General features: G+C 42.0%; 1 protein-coding gene across 2 annotated transcripts in view; it reads right to left on the bottom strand.

The window, feature by feature from the left end:
• ADCY6 (adenylate cyclase 6) overlaps window positions 1-26,093 on the bottom strand; it is a 284,434-nt gene that overhangs the window by 194,610 nt on the left and 63,731 nt on the right. Inside the window, exons 2-3 of one of the 2 annotated variants that reach the window (XM_040341194.1) lie at window positions 7,485-7,646; window positions 4,336-5,194 (exon numbers count right to left, since the gene is read on the bottom strand). In XM_040341194.1, coding sequence (XP_040197128.1) covers window positions 4,336-5,194; window positions 7,485-7,646 — 1,021 coding nt within the window. The remainder of the gene's footprint in view (window positions 1-4,335; window positions 5,195-7,484; window positions 7,647-26,093) is intronic. The other variant, XM_040341193.1, reaches the window with a different exon arrangement.

Below are 26,093 nucleotides of genomic sequence, written 5' to 3'. Positions count from 1 at the left end.
AGGCTATTTTTTTTGCACTCGCCATCTAAGAACAAAGTCCCCGATCCGGATACATTTACACAGTCTTACAGATAAAACCGGCACTTTGAGGGCAACCATAATGCTGATGCGGCCCAGGATGAAATGAAGTTCGACATTCTCTGGCTTTGGCTCTCTAGTGGCGCTAGGTGTTTCAAAAACATAGCTTGTCCTATTCAGCATACAGCAATAGACACATTTGTTAGTACTCTTCCATGAAAAAAGAAGAACCCGAGAATTTCTCTAAAATAACTAACTTGAAACCAACAGAAGTAATTGGCATTCATTATGGTTTATTCCATATTTAATTAAAAATACTTTGCTTTTGATTCGATTGATTATTTTAAACAAAATAAATGAAAATTACATGGACAAAAGGGATGGCACCTAATATTTTGTTGCACAACCTTTTGAAGCAATACTGCAAACAAGTGATTTCTGTAGCCTTCAATGAGATTCTGCATTAACCATCAGGTAGTTTGGCCCATTCTTCTTAAAGAAACAGCTCCAGCTGTCTCACATTTTAAGGGTATCCTCTCTTCAAGTTTCAGCTATGGTCATAGATTTTCAATAAGATTCAGTTCAGAGCTCATAGAAGGCCACTTCAAAGCAGTCCAGTGTTTTATTCTTGGGTGCTTTTAACTTTGGGTTTAGGATTATCCTGTTGGAGGAACCACAACCTATGACAGAGCCTTCTGACACTGGGCAGTAAGTGTCGCTCTAGAACACCTTAAATAGTCTTTTGATTAAATTGTGCCCTGCACAGGTTCAAAGCACTCCATGCCAGACACAGCGAAGCAGCCCCAAAATATAACTGAGCCTTCTGCATGTGTCATAGTAGTTATGGTGTCTTCCTTGAAAGAATTTTTTTCCCCCCCATCTGTAAAAACTTTCTAAAAAGCATACATTTTTGTCTCATCTGTCCAAAAGGACAATCTTCAGAAACATTGTGTCTTATAGGGGCAGGGTTGCCAACTTTCAGTAAATTTACAAACAGTTTGTAAAATCCATAATTGTTGCATGTGTCCATGAATGTCCGTCAGTTAAGGACATTTGAAAAAAGTACAGATTTTACAAACTATTCCTAAATTTACTGAAAGTTGGCAACCCTGTATGGGGGACAGAGTAGAGGAAGGCCAGAAGCCCACTAAATTTTTAGAGCTGGCCATTCAACAGACAAATATAATTCGAAGACTTAGGTTTCATGAATGTTCATTCAACTTTCAAACAGTTAGTGGGGTCAAATCGAGGTTCAGCCTCCTTTTAGACAGTTCCAAAGAAGCAGGCGGGAAATTTTTCCTTAACAATTTTTCAACAAATTCAAAATGTTAAAAGAATGCAATATTTTGAAATACTTTCAAAAGATAATTTAACAAGTGATCAAATTTACTGATGAGAATTTTAGTTGAATGTTCGCAAGACTGTTTGCTTACTGTCCGTTTCCCTCATTACTTGCCTTGTAAGACCATTAAAAAAAAGAATAGGGGTTTTTATTTTTTCCAGTTTATCAAGAAAAAAAATAAAACACACACACACACACACACACACACACACACACACACCACACAAACATGACTGGGTATACTTTTTATATTTTATATTTTTTGTTTTTTAAATCCACTTTAAAGATCCATGCCCAGTGACACAACAGATCGAAATGCACAAACTGAAATAACATCTCTATGATAGACCAGCATGATGTCAGGCCATATACAAGCTGTTACCATGAACACTCTGCTCTATAACCTGTTATCTACTTTACGACAGCACAGTCGGTCTACACAATTAGGTGACAACATCAGCTATATTAAAACATTGATAAAATTGATCATCAAGTCAAATACTTATTTACACTTACCGGATACAATTTCTCACAGACCAAAACAAGCGCCAGTTCTATAGCCAATCTCTATTACTCATTACAAAACATTTTACTATAATTGTCTTCTATTTTTACACATCATGCGTCCAGTACAAACCCTTTCATTAAAAAGGTATTGGAACACATACAGTAAAGCAAGTCAAATAATTTCATGGACCAAATGGTTCTCAAGTTATAGAACAATCTGTCAGCATAGTTAAAAAACAAACAAACAAAAACACACACACCAAAACATTGGATTGCATGTGCCTCAACCACTGGAAAAGCAGAATGGTCAGGTTGAAAATTTTTTGACATCTCCTTTGCAGGGATAGGCACGGACCAAGGCTGTGGCAGGCAATTTTACAAAGTGCAGACCTTTAAATTAACATTTATATAAAAACTGATTGTGGTATACCGTTATAAAAGGTTTAAAATACTTTCAAAATGCTTACCTTTTATATTTTTCGGTTGTTTGGAGATGCAGCAGCAGCAGCAGCAAAGTCCTTTGTAGATGAAGTAGCAATATGCGGATCCCCCTCTAGAGCAGACTCCCCATAGATCCCCTCTAGAGCAGACTCCCCATAGATCCCCTCTGGAAAAGGGTCCCCATAGATCCCCTCTAGAGCAGGGTCCCCCATAGATCCCCTCTAGAGCAGGGTCCCCCATAGATCCCCTCTAGAGCAGGGTCCCCCATAGATCCCCTTTAGAGCAGGGTCCCCCATAGATCCCCTTTAGAGCAGGGTCCCCCATAGATCCCCTTTAGAGCAGGGTCCCCCATAGATCCCCTTTAGAGCAAGGTCCCCCATAGATTCCCTTTAGAGCAGGGCACCCCATAGATTCCCTTTAGAGCAGACCAGGGTCCCGTTCGATCCCCTTTAGAGCAGGGTCCCCTCCATAGATCTCCCTTACTTTATGATCCGATTCTTCTAGTGGAGCTATAGGAACAGGACACATACAGGACTCGGGGACCCTGGGGCCGGGGCACTGAGACCGGGCACGGGCAGCTTTAGAGGAGAAAGTTCGGTTCTTCTCCTCTGAAGGTCGGGGCCTGGGGGTCGGGCAAGCACCTGATTGGTTAATAGGACGCCGGTGGTCCTACCAACCAGTGGGCAGCGGCCGGAAGGAGGAGGATCAGTAGATGCTGTTACTGTCAGAAAGCATATTTATTTGTCCTGCTCTTCTGACCAACTCCTGCGTCCCAACGCAAAACTGGCAGCTGCGGACCCTGCAAGGACCGCTCACGGACACCAGTGTCCGAACACCTTACTGATTCCCATCAATGAGGGCCTACTACAGTAAAACTTTGCATTTAAAAAACACACTGGAGGAACAAAGCTTGTTAAGCAGCCTGCAGTTTAAATCTGATATCCATCTTTTCCATTGGGCTGCCCTGTGAGCTACAGTCCTGAATCTGAGATTGGAACACATTGGCACCTTCTTGCACAGTTCCAATTCCTTCCAGCTCGGCACAATTTCAGGCATCACTGCAGCCTTGCCTATGTAAACCAGACTAAAGAGTTTGGTTGTACAGAATCATAACAAAAGTTTAAAAGGCCAACCAGGGAACGAGAACAAACCCATTTTTATGGGTATCTCATAGGACAGCCATTTATGTAATTTACCCTGCACACCAAACAAGTAATATGGACATGAGTTGGGACAAGCTAAGGGATGCCAGGCATGTGTAAGGCAACCACTTACTGTAACTACTCAAGTTGGGACAACCTTTGAGGTGCTGCTAGGCGACTGTACAGCAGTCAGTCACTTTTCTAAAGGTTTAAATCTTTACAGAAAAAAAGAAAAGAAAATGCTGCTGGACTTTAAAAACCCAAGGCAGTCCTATAGTTTGTCCAACGCGCTTTTGCTGGTTATCTAGGTCTGCATGCAAATGTGGAGGAACCCCAACCCCTCCTCCAAAAAAAGGCTTGGGAAATAAAAAGGATAAAATATACCGAATACTAATCTCATACGGTTATAAAATATGCATGGATGATATAATGGTAAAAGCACATGTGATCACAGATGCACAAAGCAGAGTCCATGTCATGTTCCTGTCAAAGAAAGCTAATGGAGTTCTGAAAGTAATACAGTTTAATTAACCCATGTACTTTGTGAAGACTGCAATTCTCTTTCACCACAGCAAAATTATAACAATCTTAAAATTTAGAATACAACTCCCTCCAGAGAACTCTCGACTCTTGGGATAATACTGAAACACATGACTTCACTTATGTTTTTTTACACTAGAGATGGATACACATTAACATACAGTAGCAACTTTACTAGCCCTAACATAAGCGAAATAAAACCGAGATGCATCCCACAGCCAGTCACTTATCTTATCAGTTATCTTCCTAGTGCTTAAAAAAGAAAAAAGGAATCTGACTTGATGCCCCTTTTTCTCCACTTTCACACAATACTGTGAATGTTGAGGGAGGTAGGGAAGTTCTTACCTGTTTCCAGAGAAAGGCATCATCAACGTTTAGCCTCCAAGATATGATAAGATGCAGAGAGGATAGGATGACTCCACTCAGTACTGCCGCCCGCATGCGTACAGGAAGCAATGTGTAGATGATGTAGATGAAAAAAACACTCCACCAGATTCCTTCAGAGGCACTACGTGGGGTGACCATAAAGACCCCAAGAATTTGTACTGCAAACAGGACGGCAATAACTAGGTAACTGACAATCCACATGTAGTCTTGGTGAAAGCCATTACGATTGCAGATAACCATGACTGACAGAAATGAGGTCATGGCAATAGCAAGTACACAAACATAAGGTATCCGGAGCTCCCCATGAGTGCAATGAAAAATCAACATAACCAGACAGACCAGTACCAGGGCCCCCATCAGCATAGTTAGACTGCTCTGGTTCATCTGGAAGAAATATCGTTGGTACAGCCGTTCCAGTTTTGCAGACTGAAATTTCTTTGACTGGAACACTTGTAGGAACCTAGTCCAGCACTCTTTAGGTGTCAGGTGGTGCTCTCCCTCCTCCATACCCACTGCTTCCATTGAACCCGTTTTGGAGCCCTTGACTTCCCCGTCCTCAAAACCAAGAGCAACAGATTTGAGGCCCAGGTCACCCCCCACTCCTTTCTTTCCGTAATGGTCCTCTTGCCAAGTGCAACGGAGGCTAAAGTTGTTTCGGCTGTTGCGCTCCATCTCAGGGTCTTGTAGGCAGCTCATGTAACGGGGACCACACAAAGATGTGTTCTTGCGCTTGCCCTTCTTTCCATTGCGCTCCCCCCATGCAGTCTTGCGTTCATCCACTTTGGGAACCAAGATGCCACTAAACCACGACATTTTGCTGTAAGACAAAAATGAGACTGGTGAGAAAAACTGACAAGTTAAATTGGTAGCTTCATGTGTGGACGAAATAGTGGAAGACAATTTGACCAGTGCATCAAATAACACAATCGGGTTGATTTACTAAAACTGGTGCAGCTGTGCATAATAGCCAGCCAGCTTCTAACTTCAGCTTGTAAAATTAAGCTTGGACAAAAAAAAAAAAACTGGAAGCCGATTGTATTCTATGCAGAGCTGCACTACATTTTGCACTGTCCAGTTTTAGCAAATCAACCCCATAATGTGGAAAAGTCTGCTGATCCCTGAGACAGAAAGGGAAGGGAGAGAACAGTTGGGAATGCGATTCACTTTGGAGAGATTTCCTTTTGTGAAATGAGCTTACTGTCTACCAAGACAGGAGGTTATCAAGACCAATACAAAGTTAGCATTCACAAAACAGGCAGAGGGCTTGTCTTTGTATACGGTGTAGCAGGATGGCATGTTTTCTTCCACTGACCCCTCCTCTTCCCACCTTTCACTGGTTGTCAAGGATACTTGTCAGCTTTACAGCTGACTGGCTACTTCCAACCAGCGACCCTGGCCATTTAATTTTCCCACTGCCTGTTTTTAATCACAAAGGGAGAAAATTTAATTGGGAACAAGGCTCCACATACCAGCTACAAAACTCCTCGGCCACCATACTGTCTCTGTGCAACAGTTGAAGCAGCAGGGTAGTGGCTCAGCTGCACTGAGATTGGAGTATCAGGCCTCAGTGCACATCCATACAAAAAAATGCCTGTGCTTGCCCCAAATTCATGTACCGGTTTCCAATAGGTACATGACTTTGAGGCAAGCACCAATATTTGGCATGAAGAGGCATGACAATATTCTAAAGAGTGTCCTCGACACTATATACGATGTCCTGAGAATATGTTAAATCTGTTTTTAAGACTCATTAAGTATTTCAAGGAGCAGCTGCAATATAAAAACAGTAGTAGAGTCTTATACCTTTGTTAGCCGTTGTTTAAGGTAGACCCCACCCCCTAAAAAAAAGTTTACCAAAAAAAGCTTTAGTATTACAACACAAAATGATGACAACCAGAGTCACACATGCTTTCAGTCAGTCGCTGTTAGTGTTAAGGCACAAATTTCTTTCCTGCAACCACAGGAATGATGTGGGAATCCCTCCTGCCAAGCCACTGTCTTCTCGCGCTAAGGGAGGCGGGTGAAGCCATCCCCTCTGAGAGAAGACAGCGATTATTGCTAGCAGCTAATAGCGATAATCACAGGTAAAACACAGTGGGTTGGCTGTACCCAAGTTGATCGATCACCTGTCCATACACGGTTTGAATCTTGACCGGTTCCTGCTGCCTGCCTAATTCAATGCCAATGTGCTGTTGAACACAGCAACCCAATATATATTAAAGGAGTTGTAAAGGAACATTTTTCTTTTGCTGAAATGACTGTTTACAGGGTATAGAGACATAATAGTTAACTGATTCCTTTTAAAAAAGGATTAAAAATAGATAAAACTCAATCATATAATGTACCTACAGTTTCAGTTTCGCTTTTCATCTAGTTTCATGCTTCTGTGAAGGACAGAGACACAGAGCCAATACGGGGCAGTGTTTGGTTCTGAGGGGTTTTAGACACACAGTAATCACACCTTCTTGATTAGAGACCACAGAGAGAAGCTCACAGTACTTTTTTTCATAAGGAAACAGACAACCAGGAAGTGTGCAGAACAGAGAAGGATTATAGCAAAAACGAACAATGAGGACATGAAACCAGGACTGCATTAGGGTAAAGGAAGATATTTAGCAAACATTTTTTTTTCCCTTTAGTGACCCTTTAAGTTTGTAAATGAAGCTTTGGGGAAAGGGAGATGGTCAGAAATGGTGACCAGGCACCTATATTATTCTTTTATGAAGCAATTTCATTGTGACTTGTTGCAATGACACTAAAGTATCATAAAATATAGCTGGAGTTTTATGAACACCACCTGCATTTCCATCATTTTTACTGAGCCCCATTTTCACAGGCTTCCCCAAGGAAATCTAAACTGGGCGAGTATGGAATCTGCCATTACGGACCTCCTAAAAATCTTAGTGGTCTTCTCTGTCATGTGGCTTTAGAAGTCTGAGTCACAGAAACAATTATGCAGAATATAAAAATAATAGAAAAAGAAAATGTGTAAATTACCAAATAACCGTTTAGGAAAAAATGGACATTCTTAAAAAGGCCATACCAGGGATTCTATTTAAAAAAAAAAAACATAAAAAATTGCCTACACTTCTATGAAATAAGCGTACCTCTCCTGACTGTGTGGTGGTAGCTTCCCAGAAGCTCCTGGCTGGGTGGGTGATACACGACATTTATTCCGTCGGGTGGAGAGGTGGGGGGTGACCTCTGCTTCCGAGCTGGCTAATTCAATTACATTAGGAGGGAGATCGGAAGAGATTTCAATTGGGCACCTGGGAGAAACAAATAAAAGCAATGTCAAATAATAACCTACTATATAAAAACACACAGGTAAGGCTTGGAGTCAACTTTTTACAACAGTTCAAGATGCAGACCACATATACTGAACTTAATAGGATGACAAATAACTGAATAGTTACAGTAGGAAATGTAAAACGGACACTGACAAATTTGGTTCACAATTATACCTGGGAACTCAGAAAACCCATTACATTTTTTAGTTTTTTTATTGTGTGTTTGGGAAGGATGGGGGGGCTGGTCTGCTAAACATGATCTACACACCGATACAATAAAATCTTGGTTTGAGAGTAACTTGGTTTAAGAGCGTTTTGCAAGACGAGCTAATTTTTTTTTTATAAATTGTGACTTGATATACAAGCGATGTCTTGATATACAAGTAGCATCATGTCACAACCGAGTATAAAAGAGAAGAGAGGCGCCTTCTAAGTGTAGCAATATGGTTACATTTAATGAAGGTACAATATTTAGAAACTCACATGGTTGGTGATTAAAATAGGAACATCCAAGTATACAGGCATCTGGGGTAAAGCTGTCCACATAGACGTCCTCCACACAGTCATCGACGTTATCCCTACCATGCTCCACAATCTCTTTACTGCAGGGTAGTCTTTCCAGTCACGATTGCAAACTGATAGCGGTGAGAGACGGCGGAGTGGAGGATGGTCTATGTGGACAGCCTTGTGGAGGCTTTCATTTGTGGAAGGACATTTTATGGTTACACAACCTATCACACTGCTATAATCTTTTTATATGGAATATAGACTGAAGGACCCATGAATAAATGGTTGCGGAACAAATCATTTGAGTTTCCATTATTTCTTATGGGCAAACTTGCTTTGATATACGAGTGCTTTGGATTGCAAGCATGTTTCTGGAACGAATTATGCTCGCAATCCAAGGTATTACTGTATTTGTAAAATAGGTTTTGCTTAATATAGGAGGTTACATGAAAGTATTTAAGTTAATGCTGTATAGTGGCCATCATCATTTACAATAGATCAAACATTTCAATACAATACTATTTACATTTTTTATAGCTTCATCTGTAGCTACATTCTTTGATTTAAAAAATAAAATTGGAGATGCTGATTCAAGGCACATTCAGAGACAGCCATTCATAGGCTCATCTAGCAGAATAGTAATCAGACAAATTAAATACTTGTCTGATTGCTGGTATTTTCCATATGATAATCTGGAACCAGATGTGCAGCATATTTTCCCCATCCTGCTCTCTATAGGCCAACCATGAATGGATGCATGTGGTCATTTGTATTTAGTAACCTGCTGAAAGATGATATATTTGCCTAATGCCGCGTACACGCGATCGGTTTGTCTGAAGAAAATGGTCTGATGGACCGTTTTCATCAGACGAACCGATCGTGTTCGGGCCCCATCGGTTTTTTATCCATCGGTGAAAAAACTAGGAACTTGTTTTAAAATTATCTGATAGTTAAAAAACCGATAGAAAAAAAACGATCGTCTGTGGGCATGTCCATCGGTTAAAAATCTACGCATGCTCAGAATCAAGTCGACGCATGCTTGGACGTTTTTTTAACATCACAAAAAACGACCGTCTGTACGCGGCACTAGGCATTTTTTTTTAGCCAATAGAAGGCACTAGAGAAAATGAGTGGCTGAAAACTGCAGTTAAAGCAGAAGAAGCAACAAAACGCTCGCAAAATGCTCAAGTCAGCCGTTTCTATTAAAGTCTATGGGGCCAAAAAGAAGCTCATGTACTTTTTTGAGCTTTAGAAGTTTTGCTTCAGATGTGAACAGGGGCCATTAAAAGGAATGGGATTTGGCTTGTTGAGTGTTTTAGAGCTACAAGCTTCAAAAAGAAAATTGCTCAGGTGTGAACAGAGCCTAAAGGCCCAGTAAACACCATAAGAAAATTAGACAATATTTTACAGCAGGTCGAAACATTTTTTTTTACTATTGCTGACAATGGAGGAAACTCTTCCAATAATCTGTATTGAAAGTTTCAGATCAAATTCCAAAAACAAAAAAAAAAACAAAAAAACAAACACACACACACACACACACAGGTATTTTGGCATACCAAAAAGTACAAGGGGTATGGACATAATATAATCCAACTGTTAATCCTGGAATATTACTTCACACTATGAACTGTATCATAATAAGCAATAAAAGAAAAACAAAATAACGAGAACATAAGCATATACCGAGTTCCCTGTCGCTCCTTTAGAGCCGGTCCACACAGGCGCGACTCATCTGGCGCCTGACAAGTCGCGCTCCGTTCTGTACAATGGAACCGTTCTAATAGGACTCAAGCTGCTCCAACTTAGAAAAAGGTTCCTGTACTACTTTGGGACGACTTCAGGACAACTTGCATTGACTTCAATACAGAAGTCATATTACAAGTCGCCTCTGAAGTCGTGGGTAGATCGCCTCGCCGAGTTGCTCGGCAAGTCGTGCTGCCCCTGTGTGAAACCGCTCTTAGACTACATATGGAAAGAGAGGGGAACTCCCAACAGTGTAACCTTGTGTCCAACTTCCTCCAAACTCAATCAGCATTTGCAGTCTCGACAAAATGCACAACAGTAAAACCTTGGATTGCGAGTAACTTGGTCTGTGAGTGTTTTACAAGACATTTCTAGAAAAAAATAAATACATTTCTGAACTTGATAAAACGAGCGAGGTCTTTCAATACGAGTAGAATTACGTCACAACTGAGTATAAAGCTCAGTTTACACTGCCGCTACTTGGGATGCGACTTGAGACTCCAAGTCGCATGACATGTGAAATCCAATGATAGTCAATGACAGTCTTAATTAGCACTACTGAAGTCACTCCAACTTTAGAAAAGGTTCCTGTACTACTTCAAGGCGACTTCTATCCGACTTGTGCCCACAGACTTTAATGGAAGCAGTCTCCAAGTCGGATCGTCATCTAAAATTATGTGACTTGGATGCGACATTACAGGAAGATTACCCAGATATTCCTTGAAATTGCCTGGCAAAGTCATGCCGAATTAAAGGTCGCAGCAGTGGTGAACCGCCTCTCTTCTCTTTTATACTCTGTAGCTCCTAAAGTGCAGGTTAATAGGTTTTATTTTTACAGTACACTTTATACTGTATTGCTGTAATCATTTTCATACGAATAAATGGTTGTGGAACAAATCATCCGAATTTCCATTATTTATGGGGAAATTCGCTTGATATACCAGTGTTTTGGATTACAAGCATGTTTCTGGAACAAATTATGCTCGTAATCCAAGGTTTTACTGTAGCCATTTAGGCAAATTATGGCATAATGCCATCTCCAAATGACACTCCATAATGTACTGCAAACCAGTAATTAGTTAGACCAACTGTTTGTGAGCGACACCTTTTTTGCGTTTAGTGAAAAGGGCAGAGACTCAAATTACAGAAGACAAGTCTCCAAGAGACAGAAGAAATTGTAAGAAATTCATCAGCACTCAACCAAAACTGCAGTTTTTTATTCCTCCTCCAACTTCTATAAAGCACAATTTAAAGCAGATCTTCACTCTGAGCGCCACAAAAAAAAAAAAAAAAAAAAAAAAATGAAAAAAGTGCTTAACCTTAAAAATAAAGATTTGGGGCCAAATCTTCAAAGGAGATACGCAGGCGGAACTGCTGTTCAGCCTGCGTATCCCTGTGGCTATCTTTGGAAACGATCCTCAGAAGGATTTTTCCAAAGATAGTCAGAAGATCCGACATCTGTAAGACACTTACACTGTCGGATCTTAGGATGCAGTACTGCATCCGCCGCTGGGGGCATTTCGAGTCGAAATGCCGCTTTGCGTATGCAAATGAGTACTTAAGCAGATCCACAAAGCTTTTTAGCTTTGTGTTTTCTGCATAAGTTACGTTTTGCATACGTAAAATTAGGGATGCTTTTACAAGGCCTAAACTGTTTAGACCTTGTTAAAACAAACCTTTTTTTCGATCGCCGCGTTTTTTTTAAAATTTCGAATTTTTCCCGGTGTGTATTTTTTTTTTTACCCGACGCAACTTTATTGTCCCATCGCGATCCACAAAGCCCGGCGTAAAGTACGTTCGCGCGATGCACGTCGGGAAAAAAATTACGTCACACGCATGCGCCGAACGTCCGGCGCGGGAGCGCGCCTCATTTGAATAGGAATCGCCCCCTCGAGCAGACGACCGCCTTGCGACGGAGGCACTTAGGTTACACGGCGTGTAATTTCTAGGTAAGTGCTTTGTGGATCGGGCACTTAGGTAGAAATTTAACGCCTGTGTAACTTAACTGCTGAAAGTTAAGTTAGGCAGCTTTTTTGAAGATTTGGCCCATTGTTCCTTTAAAGAATGTTATACAGCACAGTGCTTTTACTGTGTAGTTTGGCCCCTTGTATCACCTGAAATACCTGGCTGCAGGGTGGATAAAAAATCAACGATTTAAAAAAAAAAGTTATTAAAATGTATTTTAATAAAATGCTTTTGGAGTAAAAAATCTATCTAAAGACGGTTTTCTATTTAAGATGCATTACATTAATAATGGAGTTTATTCAGCATGAAATTGAGCTTAGTTATGCAGCATGGGGCTGTATATTCTGCAATATTTACATATTTGGTAAACTCATTCAATGAATCAAAGCTCTGCAAGCTGAGATAACATGCACTGCATTGATGCATTCACACAATTTCACAGTAACCATGAGATAAAACAAAGTTCCTTTATCCCATTCTTTTGAAAATCTATGTACACTACAAACTGTGATTTAATCGGTTCTGATATTGCTATTTTACTAACCTGGCAGCTTATTATTCAAAATAGGAAGTCTGTTTGTTTGCAAATGTTAAAGATTTTAACTACCAGCAAGAATAAGTCCTTACATTTAAAGATAATCTGTTATTTCAGATCCATCATGGCAGTGCCTGTTAGCAGACATCCACTCACCTGCTGCCGCCACATCCCTCACCTTGTTGTGTCACTGCCGCATCACCAGCCGTCCCATTAAAGTGAATAGGACTGTCGGTGAGTCAACAGTGGGTCAGAAGAGGAGCCACTGAGGGACAGAGATGATGGTTGTTTTTTAAAAATTAAGATTTAACTCAAGCCTTTTTACTAGTGATGTCAGTTTCTGCCCCCCCCTTTGTAAACTGACCACCGTATATCATGGTGGCTGAGCCCTGACACTGGTCAGTTTATGTGCCGCAGTCATCCGCTGGGTCTCCTGGCTCTCCTCTGTCCTCTCTCCCTCCCCTGCTTGTCAGCTCTGTGTCCATGGCTGCGCCCTCCCCTCCTGCTGCTCAAAATTGGGTTAAATTTACATTATCCTCTCAATTGATTCATATAATGTCCCGCTGTGACTGTGCTTTATGAAAACAAAATTGCAGCTATATACCCGTTTACAGAGCACCGATCAGCGCTCATGTGACCCTCAGCCTCAGAAAGGGAAAATTTCGAGGGGCATGAATACTTTTTCAAGCCACTGTATTTACTAATGCTAGCCGCATGAGGAATAAAAATAATAAAAAATAAGTTACACTTTAACCACTTAAGCTCCGGACCAATACGCTGTCTAAAGACCAGAGGTGTTTTTACAATTTGGCAATGCGCTGCTTTAACTGGTAATTGCGCGGTCATGCAATGTTGTACCGAAACGAAACTTGCGTCCTTTTCTTCCCACAAATAGAGCTTTATTTTGATGGTATTTGATCGCCTCTGCGATTTTTATTTTTTGCGATATAAACGCAAAAAGACCGTAAATTTTGAAAAAAAATGATTTTTCTTATAACAAAAAGTAAAAAAAATCGAATAAACTAAATTTTAGTCAAACATTTAGGCCAAAATGTATTCAGCCACATGTCTTTAGTAAAAAAAATCGCAATAAGCGTATATTTATTGGTTTTCGCAAAAGTTATAGCGTCTACAAACTAGGGTACATTTTCTGGAATTTACACAGCTTTTATTTTATGACTGCCTATCTCATTTCTTGAGGTGCTAAAATGGCAAGGCAGTACAAAACCCCCCCAAATGACCCCATTTTGGAAAGTAGACACCCCAAGGAAACTGCTGAGAGGCATGTTGAGTCCATTGAATATTTAATTTTTTTGTCCCAAGTGATTGAATAATGACGAAAAAAAAAAAAAAAAAAAAATGTTTACAAAAAGTTGTCACTAAATGATATATTTCTCACACATGCCATGGTTATATGTGGAATTGCACCCCAAAATACATTCTGCTGCTTCTCCTGAGTACGGGGATACCACATGTGTGGGACTTTTTGGGAGCCTAGCCGCATACGGGGCCCCAAAACCCAAGCACCGCCTTCAGCATTTCTAAGGGCACAAATTTTTGATTTCACTCCTCACTACCTATCAAGGTTTCGAAGGCCATAAAATGCCAAAATAGCAAAAAAAAAAACCAAATGACCCCATTTTGGAAAGTAGACACCCTAAGCTATTTGCTGAGAGGCATGTCGAGTCCATGGAATATTTTATATTTTGACACAAGTTGCGGGAATATGACAAACTGATTTTTTTTTGCACAAAGTTGTCACTAAATGATATATTGCTCACACATGCCATAGTTATATGTGGAATTGCACCCCAAAAGACATTCTGCTGCTTCTCCCGAGTACGGGGATACCACATATGTGGGACTTTTTGTGAGCCTAGCCACGTACGGGGCCCCGAAAACAAAGCACCGCCTTCAAGATTTCTAAGGGCATACATTTTTGATTTCACTCCTCACTACCTATCACTACCTATCACAGTTTTGAAGGCCATAAAATGCCAAGATGTCACACAACCCCCCCCAAATGACCCCATTTTGGAAAGAAGACACCCCAAGCTATTTGCTGAGAGGCATGTTGAGTCCATGGAATATTTAATTTTATGGCCCCAAGTGATTGAATAATGACCAAAAAAAAAAAAAAAAAATTTTTTACAAAACGTTGTCACTAAATGATATATTTCTCACATATGCCATGGGCATATGTGGAATTGCACCCCAAAATACATTCTGCTGCTTCTCCTGAGTACGGGGATACCACATGTGTGGGACTTTTTGGGAGCCTAGCCGCGTACGGGACCCCGAAAACCAATCACCGCCTTCAGGATTTCTAAGGGCATAAATTTTTGATTTCACTCCTCACTACCTATCACAGTTTCGAAGGCAATAAAATGCCAAAACAGCACAAAACCCCCCCAAATGACCCCATTTTGGAAAGTAGACACCCCAAGCTATTTGCTGAGAGGCATGTTGAGTCCATGGAATATTTAATTTTTTTGCCCCAAGTCACTGAATAATGACCAAAAAAAAAAAAATACAAAACGTTGTCACTAAATGATATATTTCTCACACATGCCACGGTTATATGTGGAATTGCACCCCAAAATACATTCTGCTGCTTCTCCTGAGTACGGGGATACCACATGTGTGGGACTTTTTGGGAGCCTAGCCGCGTACGGGACCCCGAAAACCAATCACCGCCTTCAGGATTTCTAAGGGCATAAATTTTTGATTTCACTCCTCACTACCTATCACAGTTTCGAAGGCAATAAAATGCCAAAACAGCACAAAACCCCCCCAAATGACCCCATTTTGGAAAGTAGACACCCCAAGCTATTTGCTGAGAGGCATGTTGAGTCCATGGAATATTTAATTTTTTTGCCCCAAGTCACTGAATAATGACCAAAAAAAAAAAATACAAAACGTTGTCACTAAATGATATATTTCTCACACATGCCACGGTTATATGTGGAATTGCACCCCAAAATACATTCTGCTGCTTCTCCTGAGTACGGGGATACCACATGTGTGGGACTTTTTGGGAGCCTAGCCGCGTACGGGGCCCCGAAAACCAAGCACTGCCTTCAAGATTTGTGTGAGTGAAATCAAAAATTTATGTCCTTAGAAATCTTGAAGGCGGTGCTTGGTTTTCGGGGTCTCATACGCGGCTAGGCTCCCAAAAAGTCCCACACATGTGGTATCCCCGTACTCAGGAGAAGTAGCAGAATGTATTTTGGGGTGCAATTCCACATATAACCATGGCATGTGTGAGAAATATATCATTTAGTGACAATGTTTTGTACATTTTTTTATTTTAATTTTTTTTGGTCATGATTCAATCACTTGGGGCAAAAAAATTAAATATTCCATGGACTCAACATGCCTCTCAGCAAATAGCTTGGGGTGTCTACTTTCCAAAATGGGGTCATTTGGGGGTTTTTTGTGCTATTTTGGCATTTTATGGCCTTCGAAACTGTGATAGGTAGTGAGGAGTGAAATCAAAAATTTGCGCCCTTAGAAATGCTGAAGGCGGTGCTTGGTTTTCGGGGTCCCGTACGCGGCTAGGCTCCCAAAAAGTCCCAAACATGTGGTATCCCCGTACTCAGGAGAAGCAGCAGAATGTATTTTAGGGTGCAACTCCACATATAACCATGGCATGTGTGAGCAATATATCATTTAGTGACACATTTTTCTTTTTTTTTTTTTTTTTTTCATTATTCAATCACTTTGGACAAAAAAAAAAAAAATCAATGGACTCAACATGCCTCTCAGCAGTTTCCTTGGGGTGTCTTCTTTCCAAAATGGGGTCATTTGGGTTTTTTTTTGTGCTATTTTGGCATTTTATGGCCTTCGAAACTGTGATAGGTAGTGAGGAGTGAAATCAAAAATTTACACCCTTAGAAAGCCTGAAGGCGGTGATTGGTTTTTGGGGTCCCGTACGCGGCTAGGCTCCCAAAAAGTCTCACACATGTGGTATCCCCGTACTCAGGAGAAGCAGCAGAATGCATTTTGGGGTGTAATTCCACATATGCCCATGGCATGTTTGAGCAATATATCATTTAGTGACAACTTTGCGCAAAAAAAAAATATATATATATATATATATTTATATTTCCCGCAACTTGGGTCAAAATCTAAAATATTCCATGGACTTAAGATGCCTCTCAGCAAATAGCTTGGGGTGTCTACTTTCCAAAATGGGGTCATTTGGGGGGGTTTTCAATTGTCCTGGCATTTTATGCACAACAATTAGAAGCTTATGTCACACATCACCCACTCTTCTAACCACTTGAAGAAAAAGCCCTTTCTGACACTGTTTGTTTACATAAAAACATATTATTTTTTTGCAAGAAAGTAAAGTTGAACCCCCAAACATTATATATTTTTTTAAAGCAAAGGCCCTACAGATTAAAATGGTAGGTGTTGCAAAAAAAATTTCCACACAGTATTTGCGCAGCGTTTTTTCAAACGCATTTTTTGGGGAAAAAATACACTTTTTTTTATTTTAAAGCACTAAAACACACTATATTGCCCAAATTATTGATGAAATAAAAATTATGATCTTAGGCCGAGTACATGGATACCAAACACGACATACTTTAAAATTGCGCACAAACGCGCAGTGGCGACAAACTACATACATTTTTAAAAGCCTTTAAAAGCCTTTACAGGTTACCACATTAGATTTACAGAGTAGGTCTACTGCTAAAATGACTGCCCTCGATCTGCCCTTCGCGGTGATACCTCACATGCATGGTGCAATTGCTGTTTACATATGACTCCAGACCGACGCTTGCGTTCGTCTTTGCGCAAGAGCAGGGGGGGACAGGGATGCTTTTTTTTATTTTTTTATTTTTTTATATATTTATTTCGCTTTTTTTATTTTATTTGTTAACTGTTCCTTCCATTTATTTATTTTTTTACCATTTTTATTGTTATCTCAGGGAATGTAAATATCCCTTATGATAGCAATAGTTAGTGACAGGTACTCTTTTTTTTTTTTAAATGGGGTCTATTAGACCCTAGATCTTTCCTCTGCCCTCAAAGCATCTGACCACACCAAGATCGGTGTGATAAAATGCTTTCCCATATTCTCAATGGCGCCGTTTATATCTGGGGGGGGGGACATTCCCTCCCACTGAATGTAAAAGCAGTCTAGAGGCTAATTAGCCGCTAGGACTGCTTTTACATGAAAGCCGACCGCTGGCTGAAAAGAATGATACCAAGATGATGCCTAAACCCGCAGGCATCATTCTGGTATAACCATTCAAAGTCCTGCAACATACCAGTACGTTGATGGTTCTTGTTGGACATGTATTGTAATCTTTTTTTTTTTCATGCAGTCTGTTGGCTGAACAAAAAAAAGATTGATCGGTGGGTATGCCCACCATTAGAATACCTCCCTTCATCCACCCACTTCTAATGATGGGCATACATGCACCATTTATATATGCCGAAGCATGGGGGCATCCTCCCGCAAAAAAGTTATGCCGCGTACGGTCGGACTTTTCTATGCCGCGTACACACGGTCGGACTTTTCTATGCCGTGTACACATGGTCAGACTTTTCCACAGGAAAGCCTCCGTAGGAATGTCAACCGTATGTACGCGGCATTAGGAGCAAAATCGCTCCTCCGCCCCTAATGCCCCCATGCTCCGGCATATATGCTCTTTTTTGAACTGTAGTGGTGAAATCACCTCCTACAGCATTGGAGTCGCGGCTTTATATATCGTGGGAGCAAACGCTGTTGCTGTCACGCTAAATAAATCCGCACTGCAACTGAATGGCGTACCTGCTAAGCAAATGATGGTTAACATTAAAACAAAGTAACATTCCAGTATAACAGTAAGATCATACCATACCTGCAAAGCAAATACCTATAAAAAAACATAGTAAAAAATAAAACATTTTTTAACGCAACCTGTGCCTAAAATATATATATATGCCAAAGCATGGGGGCATCCTCCCGCAAAAAAGTTATGCCGCGTACGGTCGGACTTTTCTATGCCGCGTACACACGGTCGGACTTTTCTATGCCGTGTACACATGGTCAGACTTTTCCACGGGAAAGCCTCCGTAGGAATGTCAACCGTATGTACGCGGCATTAGGAGCAAAATCGCTCCTCCGCCCCTGCTGCCCGCATGCTTCGGCATATATGCTCTTTTTTTTAACTGTGGTGGTGAAATCACCTCCTACAGCACTGGAGTCGCGGCTTTATATATCGTGGGAGCAAACGCTGTTGCTGTCAAGATAAATAAGTCCGCGCAACAGCTGAATGGCGTACCTGAAAACAGTAAAATAAATTACATACCTGAAAAGCAAGCATGAAAAAACATAACAACAATAAAACTTTGCAGAATAGAATACAGTAAAAAAGAGCAGAACAATAGAGAGAGAATAGAGAGGGAGAGAACAATAAAACGACAACTATTTTTGGTTTTTTTATTTTATATTTTTTTGTGTGTTTTTATTTTTTACTTTTTTTTTTTTTTTTTTTAACACTTTTTTTTGTAACTGTGAACTGTAACTTCAACTTTTCGGTTCCAGGTTTGGGTCTCTCAAAATGCGATGGCATCTTGGGAGACCCTGTGTGAGTGTGCCTAGCCTGTGAAATGTTTCACCCTACACTAATAATTAACGTGTGTGTGGAAGCGTTCAAAACATTCACCAATACAAAGACCAGGATTGCCAGGACATTTGGGACAAAAATAACGGGTGTCACGCCTAAATCCGCGCTTGGTACAGACACGACATTTTCTTTGGGGGGCTCGTTGGGTAGGGGTACTCGGGAGGACATAAGAAAAATGCCTCTCATGCAGTCGGCTTACTGCATTTGGTAGGAGATGGTGAGGTACAATACCGCCTGGATACAGGAGTTCTGTGATGATATCCCTCTGGAATTGAAGGAAGGATTCATTCCGTCCTGAAGCTCTGTATACGACATGAGCATTCAGTAGAGCCAATTGAAATAAATGTAGAGACACTTTTTTGTACCAGCGTCTCGTCTTACGGGCAATATGATACGGCGCCATCAACTGGTCGTTGAGGTCCACCCCTCCCATATTAAGGTTATATTCGTGGACACAGAGGGGTTTCTCCACAACACCAGTCGCCGTACGAATTTGGACTGTCGTGTCTGCGTGAAGGGTGGTAAGAACGAAAACATTCCTATTGTCCCGCCACTTCACAGCGAGCAAATTTTTACATCTGCAGCAGGCTCTCGCCCCCGGCCTAACACGGGCATCTACAAGCCGCTGGGGGAAGCCCCGGCGATTAGGTCGCACGGTGCCACATGCTCCAATCTGTTGATCAAATAAGTGGCTAAAAAGTGGCACGCTGCTGTAAAAATTGTCCACATACAAATGGTACCCCTTTCCGAATAAGGGTGACACCAAGTCCCAAACAATCTTGCCAGCGCTCCCCATGTAATCTGGGCATCCTTCCGGCTCTACCTGACTATCTTTTCCCTCGTAAACCCTAAAGCTCCATGTGTAGCCTGTGGCCCTGTCACAGAGCTTATAGAGCTTGACCCCGTATCTGGCACGCTTGCTGGGAAGGTACTGTTTGAAAGACAAGCGGCCAGCAAATTTAATCAGGGACTCATCAACGCATACAACCTGCTGGGGATTAAACAAGGCTGCAAAACGTTCGTTGAAATGGTTTACGAGGGGCCGAATTTTGTAGAGCCGGTCAAATTCAGGGTCTCCACGTGGACGACAAAGTGCATTGTCACTGAAATGCAGGAACCGCAGGATCGCCTCGTATCGTCTCCTGGCCATGTGAGCAGAGAAAATGTACATATGGTCAATGGGATGTGTGGACCAATACATCCGCAATGACGGAAATTTGTGTATGCCCATGTTGAGGGTAAGGCCCAGAAAGGTCTTAAATTCGGAAACCTCGAGAGGTTTCCATTCTTTGGCAAGGCGAGACTGGGGGTTAGCGGCGATGTAAGTACCAGCATATAAATTGGTCTGGTCCACAATAGATCTATAGAGATCTTCCGTGAAATACAGCGAATAAAAATCAAGTGACATAAAGTTCGCTGTATCCACCTGAATACCGGGTTGGCCAGTGAATGGGGGAAGTACAGGTGCTGTAGAAGTGGTGGGGACCCAATCAGGATAGGCAAATTCTACAGGAAGGGCACTATGGGCACGACGGGCCTGTCTCTGTCTTTTTCTTGGTGGCAGCGGGACACTACTTGTGCTTGCCACATCGCCAGCTTCAACTGCACTTATGGGACTCGCCACGTCACCAAGTGTTACTGCAGTGCTGGATAAACGACCAGGGTGTACTAGGCCGCTGGTGCTTGCCAATTCACCAGAAGGAATAGCGGCGCTAGTACTGGATCTCTGCTCCATACGAGGGTCCTGCGGTTCTTGCTGCTCAACAACATCAGAATGGGATCGGGTACGCCTGGCCTTAGCAGGGACCTCAACTTCGTCGTGCGAGCTATCTGACATGGAGCCGCTGTCGTAAATGGGTTCATATTCTGAGCCAGAATCTGTCAGATGCGTGACCTCCTCCTCTTCACTATCTGACATGCACATGAACTCAAAGGCCTGCTTATCATTGTACCTTCGGTTTGCCATTTTGGACTCTAAATTTAGTGGTACAATGGTAAGGATTCACAGGTAAAAAAAGCACCTGACTATAGAAAAGCAAATGTAGAAAACGCTTCAAAAAAAACTGTAAGCGATCGCAGGGATCAGGCCTGTCTCTGCGAACGCTGCAGTTATGTGTCTTGTGTTTTGTAAGTGACAGTGATCGATCGATACTGCACTTGGGTGGGTTGGGCTGGGCAGAGGGGGAAAACGCAGGTGCTAGCGGGTATCTGGGCTGATTCCGCTAACAATGCGTTTTTGGGTACCCTAAACTGCTGGGTACGCTAGTATAGATCTGATCAGATCAGGTATCGATCCGTTCAGATCCTATACCACTAAGGGGGGTGTATGCTTAGCGAGTGGGTGTAAGCGGTACTGGCTCTAACCTAACGCTGCCTGGGGTGACGCAGACCCTGACTGGCGCTAAAATTAAATTTATATCACCCGCCGGGTGATCAGGGGGTTAAACCTATTGGGTTATATACGGCGGGTGCTCTGATGCTATAAACAGCAAACTAACCAACCAGCGTCAACCGTAACACTTATACGGTGATCACTGGTGAAAGGGTTAACTAGGGGGCAATCAGGGGGTTAAAACCTTTATTCGGTAATATATGGGGGTACCTAACGCTTTCTAAAAACCTGGTGGCGAACCTAAAATAACTAAATAACTAACTGGCTAACCACGTCACCAGTGACACTTATACAGTGATCAGTGGTGAAAGGGTTAACTCTAGGGGCAATCAGGGGTTAAAACCTTTATTTATGGGGGTACCTAACGCTATATAAACCTGGCGGCGAACCTCAAAAAAAACTAACTGCCTAGCGGCAACAGTGACACTAATACAGCGATCAGAAACCGATCGCTTAGTGACACTGGCAATAGGGGTGAAAGGGTTAACTCTAGGGGCAATCAGGGGTTAAAACCTTTATTTATGGGGGTACCTAACGCTATATAAACCTGGCGGCGAACCTCAAAAAAAACTAACTGCCTAGCGGCAACAGTGACACTAATACAGCGATCAGAAACCGATCGCTTAGTGACACTGGCAATAGGGGTGAAAGGGTTAACTCTAGGGGCAATCAGGGGTTAAAACCTTTATTTATGGGGGTACCTAACGCTATATAAACCTGGCGGCGAACCTCAAAAAAAACTAACTGCCTAGCGGCAACAGTGACACTAATGCAGCGATCAGAAACCGATCGCTTAGTGACACTGGCAATAGGGGTGAAAGGGTTAACTTTAGGGGCAATCAGGGGTTAAACCTTTATTGGGGGGGGGGTAGGGGGCTACCCTGGACCTAAAGGGGCCTAAACCTAACTGCCCTGACACTTTTTTCTGTCACACTGACACTAAAAGCAGTGATCAGAAAATAAATGATCACTGCAATCAGTGACACTGTGACAGGGGGTGATCTGGGGGTGCTGGGGGGGTGATCGGGGGGGGTTATGTGCCTATGTGTGCTGTGTCAGTGTGCTGTTGGTGCAACTCACAGTACTGACGTCTTCTCTCCTCTGGAATCAAACGAAAAGACCGCCAGAGGGGAGAAAACGTCACTTCCTCCCTGCCTGTGTTTACAGTTACACAGGCAGGGAGGGCTCTGCTGCATTCTCATTCGCTGAGGGAGATCGAGAGGGGACGGCTGGAAACCAATAGCCGCCCCCTCCTCCCGGACCTCCCGTACACCGTTCCCGGCCGCCGCATGTACCGGAGGGGGTCCCGATCGGACCCCCGAACCGAGGTAAGGCGGGGACGTACCTATACGCCCATGTGCCTGTACGTGCCATATTGTGGACGTATATGTACATGCGGTGGTCGGGAACTGGTTAACAACTCTGCTTGGGGAAGGAAGGAAAAAACATCAATACTGTATTAGCTGGCGTATAAAAGACTACCTAATAAAATTAAAAAAACTGGCCCCAAAAAGCGGGAGTCGTCTTATACGCCGGGACAGCAGGTTGGCTACATACAGTACATACCGCTTAACCAATCCCGGTGAGCAATGTATTCAAATGAATACAAAGCCTGCTTGGATTGGAGTAACAACCTCTGCCAATCCGAGCAGGCTACATACAGTAGCCTGCTCGGATTTGCTTTGAGAGTCAGAGAGGCGCGTGCTGATGATGTCACAGCCTCTGCCAATCCAAGCAGGCTTTGTATTCATTAATAGAATAAATCGCTCGACGTGATTGGCTCCAGCAAGTAGGAAGAAGAATATGGCTCCAGCAAGAATGAAGAATATGGCTCCAGAAAGAAGAAATATGAAACGTCGGAAGCCTCGGAAGGGGGGTCGTCTTATACGGTCAGTACAGACAAAAAATCTTAAAAAACTGTAAAATTAGGGGGTCATCTTATACGCCGGCAAATACGGTAAGTGAAACAGCTACACTGAGTCAAACTAGCTGAAATAGCCAGTAGCACCTGCATAGGCTGACATTAAAGTGGCAAATTTAAAAAAAAATAAAACATCACATATGTTTTTGCCAAATAACAATTCCATCCATTAGAACACTATGAGGTGTACTAGAAAAAAATTATTCCATTGTGATCTTTCTTTAAAACGCAGAAAAAGTTAATCACCCAGAACTAGATTGTGACAATCTAATTATAGGACAACTTAAATTAGGTGGTTTCGTGGATATGTTTATCAAGGACAACCCCAAATTATCAGTTTATCTTCTTTTCCAAAGCTAGATGTATAATTATCTCCTTAGCGCGGAGAAGAACAAATAGAACAAGACGCTAAGGGAAAGCTATCTTGCATATCTCACTATGATAAAAGAACATTTAAAAAGGTCAGACATTCTTTTTTTTCTTGAATAAAAAACACCTATATTAGGTCATACACATGTCCAAGTGAAGCAAACACTCAACTTTCTAGACATAGGGGCATCAGATGCAGCCCTCACCATCAAAAAAGCATTGCATATAAATGTGTTTATTTATTTTTTTCATATCCAACAAAATTTTATTATGTTTTCAGAGGTACACGGCATACATATTCCCCTTTACAATACATGTGTGGTTTGAACACCCTTTTCATATGCAAACAAGACTTATGTACAGGTGAAACTTGAAAAATTTGAATATCGTGCAAAAGTTCATTTATTTCACTAATGCAACTTAAAAGTTGAAACTAATATATGGGATAGACTCATTACATGCAAAGCAAGATAGTTCAAGCTGTGATTTGTCATAATTGTGATGATGATTATGGCTTACTTTTGCAGCAATTACTGCATCAATGCGGCATGGCATGGAAGCTATCAGCCTGTGGCACTGCTGAGGTGGTATAGAAGACCAAGATGCTTCAATAGTGTCCTTCAGCTTTTCTGCATGGTTCGGTCTCATGTCTCTCATCTTTCTCTTGGCAATGTCCCATAGATTCTCTATGGGGTTCAGGTCAGGAGAGTTTACTGGACAATCAAGCAAAGTAATCCCACGGTCATTTAACCAGGTTTTGGTGCTTTTGGCAGTGTGGGCAGGTGCCAAGTCCTGCTGGAAAATGAAGTCAGCATTCCCATAGAGCTCGTCTGCAGAAGGAAGCATGAAGTGCTCCAAAATCTCCCGTCTGCGTTGACCCTGGACATAATGAAGCACAGTGGACCAACACCAGCAAATGACATGGCTCCCCAAATCAACACAGACTATGGAAACTTCACACTGGACTTCAAGCATCTTGCAGTGTGTGCCTCTCCATTCTTCCTCCATACTCTGGGTCCTTGGTTTCCAAATAAGATGCAAAATTTGCTCTCATCAGAAAAGAGGACTTTGGACCACTAAGCAACCAGGGCTAAAAGGTCGGTTTTTCTTTAGCCCAGGTAAGATGCTTCTGACATAGTTTGTTGTTCAGGAGTGGCTTGACAAGAGGAATACGAAATTTGATGCCCATGTCCAGAATCCGTCTGTGTGTGGTGGCTCTTGATGCACTGACTCCAGCCTCGATCCACTCCTTGAGAAAGTCCCCAACACTTTTGAATGGCATTTTCCTGACAATCCTCTCCAGGCTGTGGTCATCCCTGCTGCTTGTGCACCTTTTTCTTTCACACTTTTCCCTTCCACATAACTTTCTATTAATGTGCTTTGATACAGCACTGTGGGAACATCAAACTTCTTTTGAATTAACCTTTTGAGGGTGTCAATGATGGTTTTCTGCACAACTGTCAGGTCAGCAGTCTTTCCCATGATTGTGATTCCTACTGAACCAGTTTGATAGACCATTTAAAGGCTCAGGAACCCTTTGCAGGTGTTATGGCTTAATTATCCGATTAGAGTGGGACACTTTGAGCCTAGAATATTGCACCTTTTCACAATATTCAAATTTTCTGAGATTGTGGATTTGGGGTTTTCATGAGCTGCAAGCCATAATCACCACAATTATGACAAATCACGGCTTGAACTATCTTGCTTTGCATGAGTCTATCTCATATTAGTTTCACCTTTTAAGTTGCATTAGTGAAATAAATGAACTTTTGCACGATATTCCAATTTTTCGAGTTTCACCTGTATGCATTCGCTTCTGCACGTGAGTGGGGTGTTTAAAAATAAAATAAAAAATGTCTTATTTAATTTACTAAAAATTGGGGTCATTTTTATTCCTATTACAAGGAATGTAAACATCCCTTGTAATAGAAAAAAAAAGCACCACAGGGCATCTTTGAGATCTGGGGTCAAAAAGACCTCAGATCTCACACATACACTTAAAAGCAAAAAAAAAATTCATCCCATGAAATGGAGCCAAGTGGGGGGCCATCATTCCCTCACTTGACTCCATGCCTCAGTGTGGAAAGGTTCAGATCGTCTTCGCTGCTACGGATGGCTCCGGTAAGCGGCGGAGACCACAGAGGAGCACCTTTCCTGCCGCTGATAAAAGTGATCTCGTGTCGAATCAGCCACTTTTATCTGAAAAGCGGACCGCCCGCTATCTGCTGCCATATCAACTGTATTCAACGTCAAACAGCCGAAGTACAATGATGGCGGGCGGTCCATAAGTAGTTAGACATGATACATGATAGAGATGGTCAGAGACTGCAGACATGCTGCAGGCAGTGTTGGATTTAGACCTTGG

The sequence above is a fragment of the Rana temporaria genome, chromosome 2 (assembly GCF_905171775.1).
Source record: "Rana temporaria chromosome 2, aRanTem1.1, whole genome shotgun sequence".
NCBI lineage: Eukaryota > Metazoa > Chordata > Amphibia > Anura > Ranidae > Rana > Rana temporaria.
Note: the sequence above shows the minus strand (reverse complement) of the source record. Positions and strands in the feature narration are given on the sequence as shown.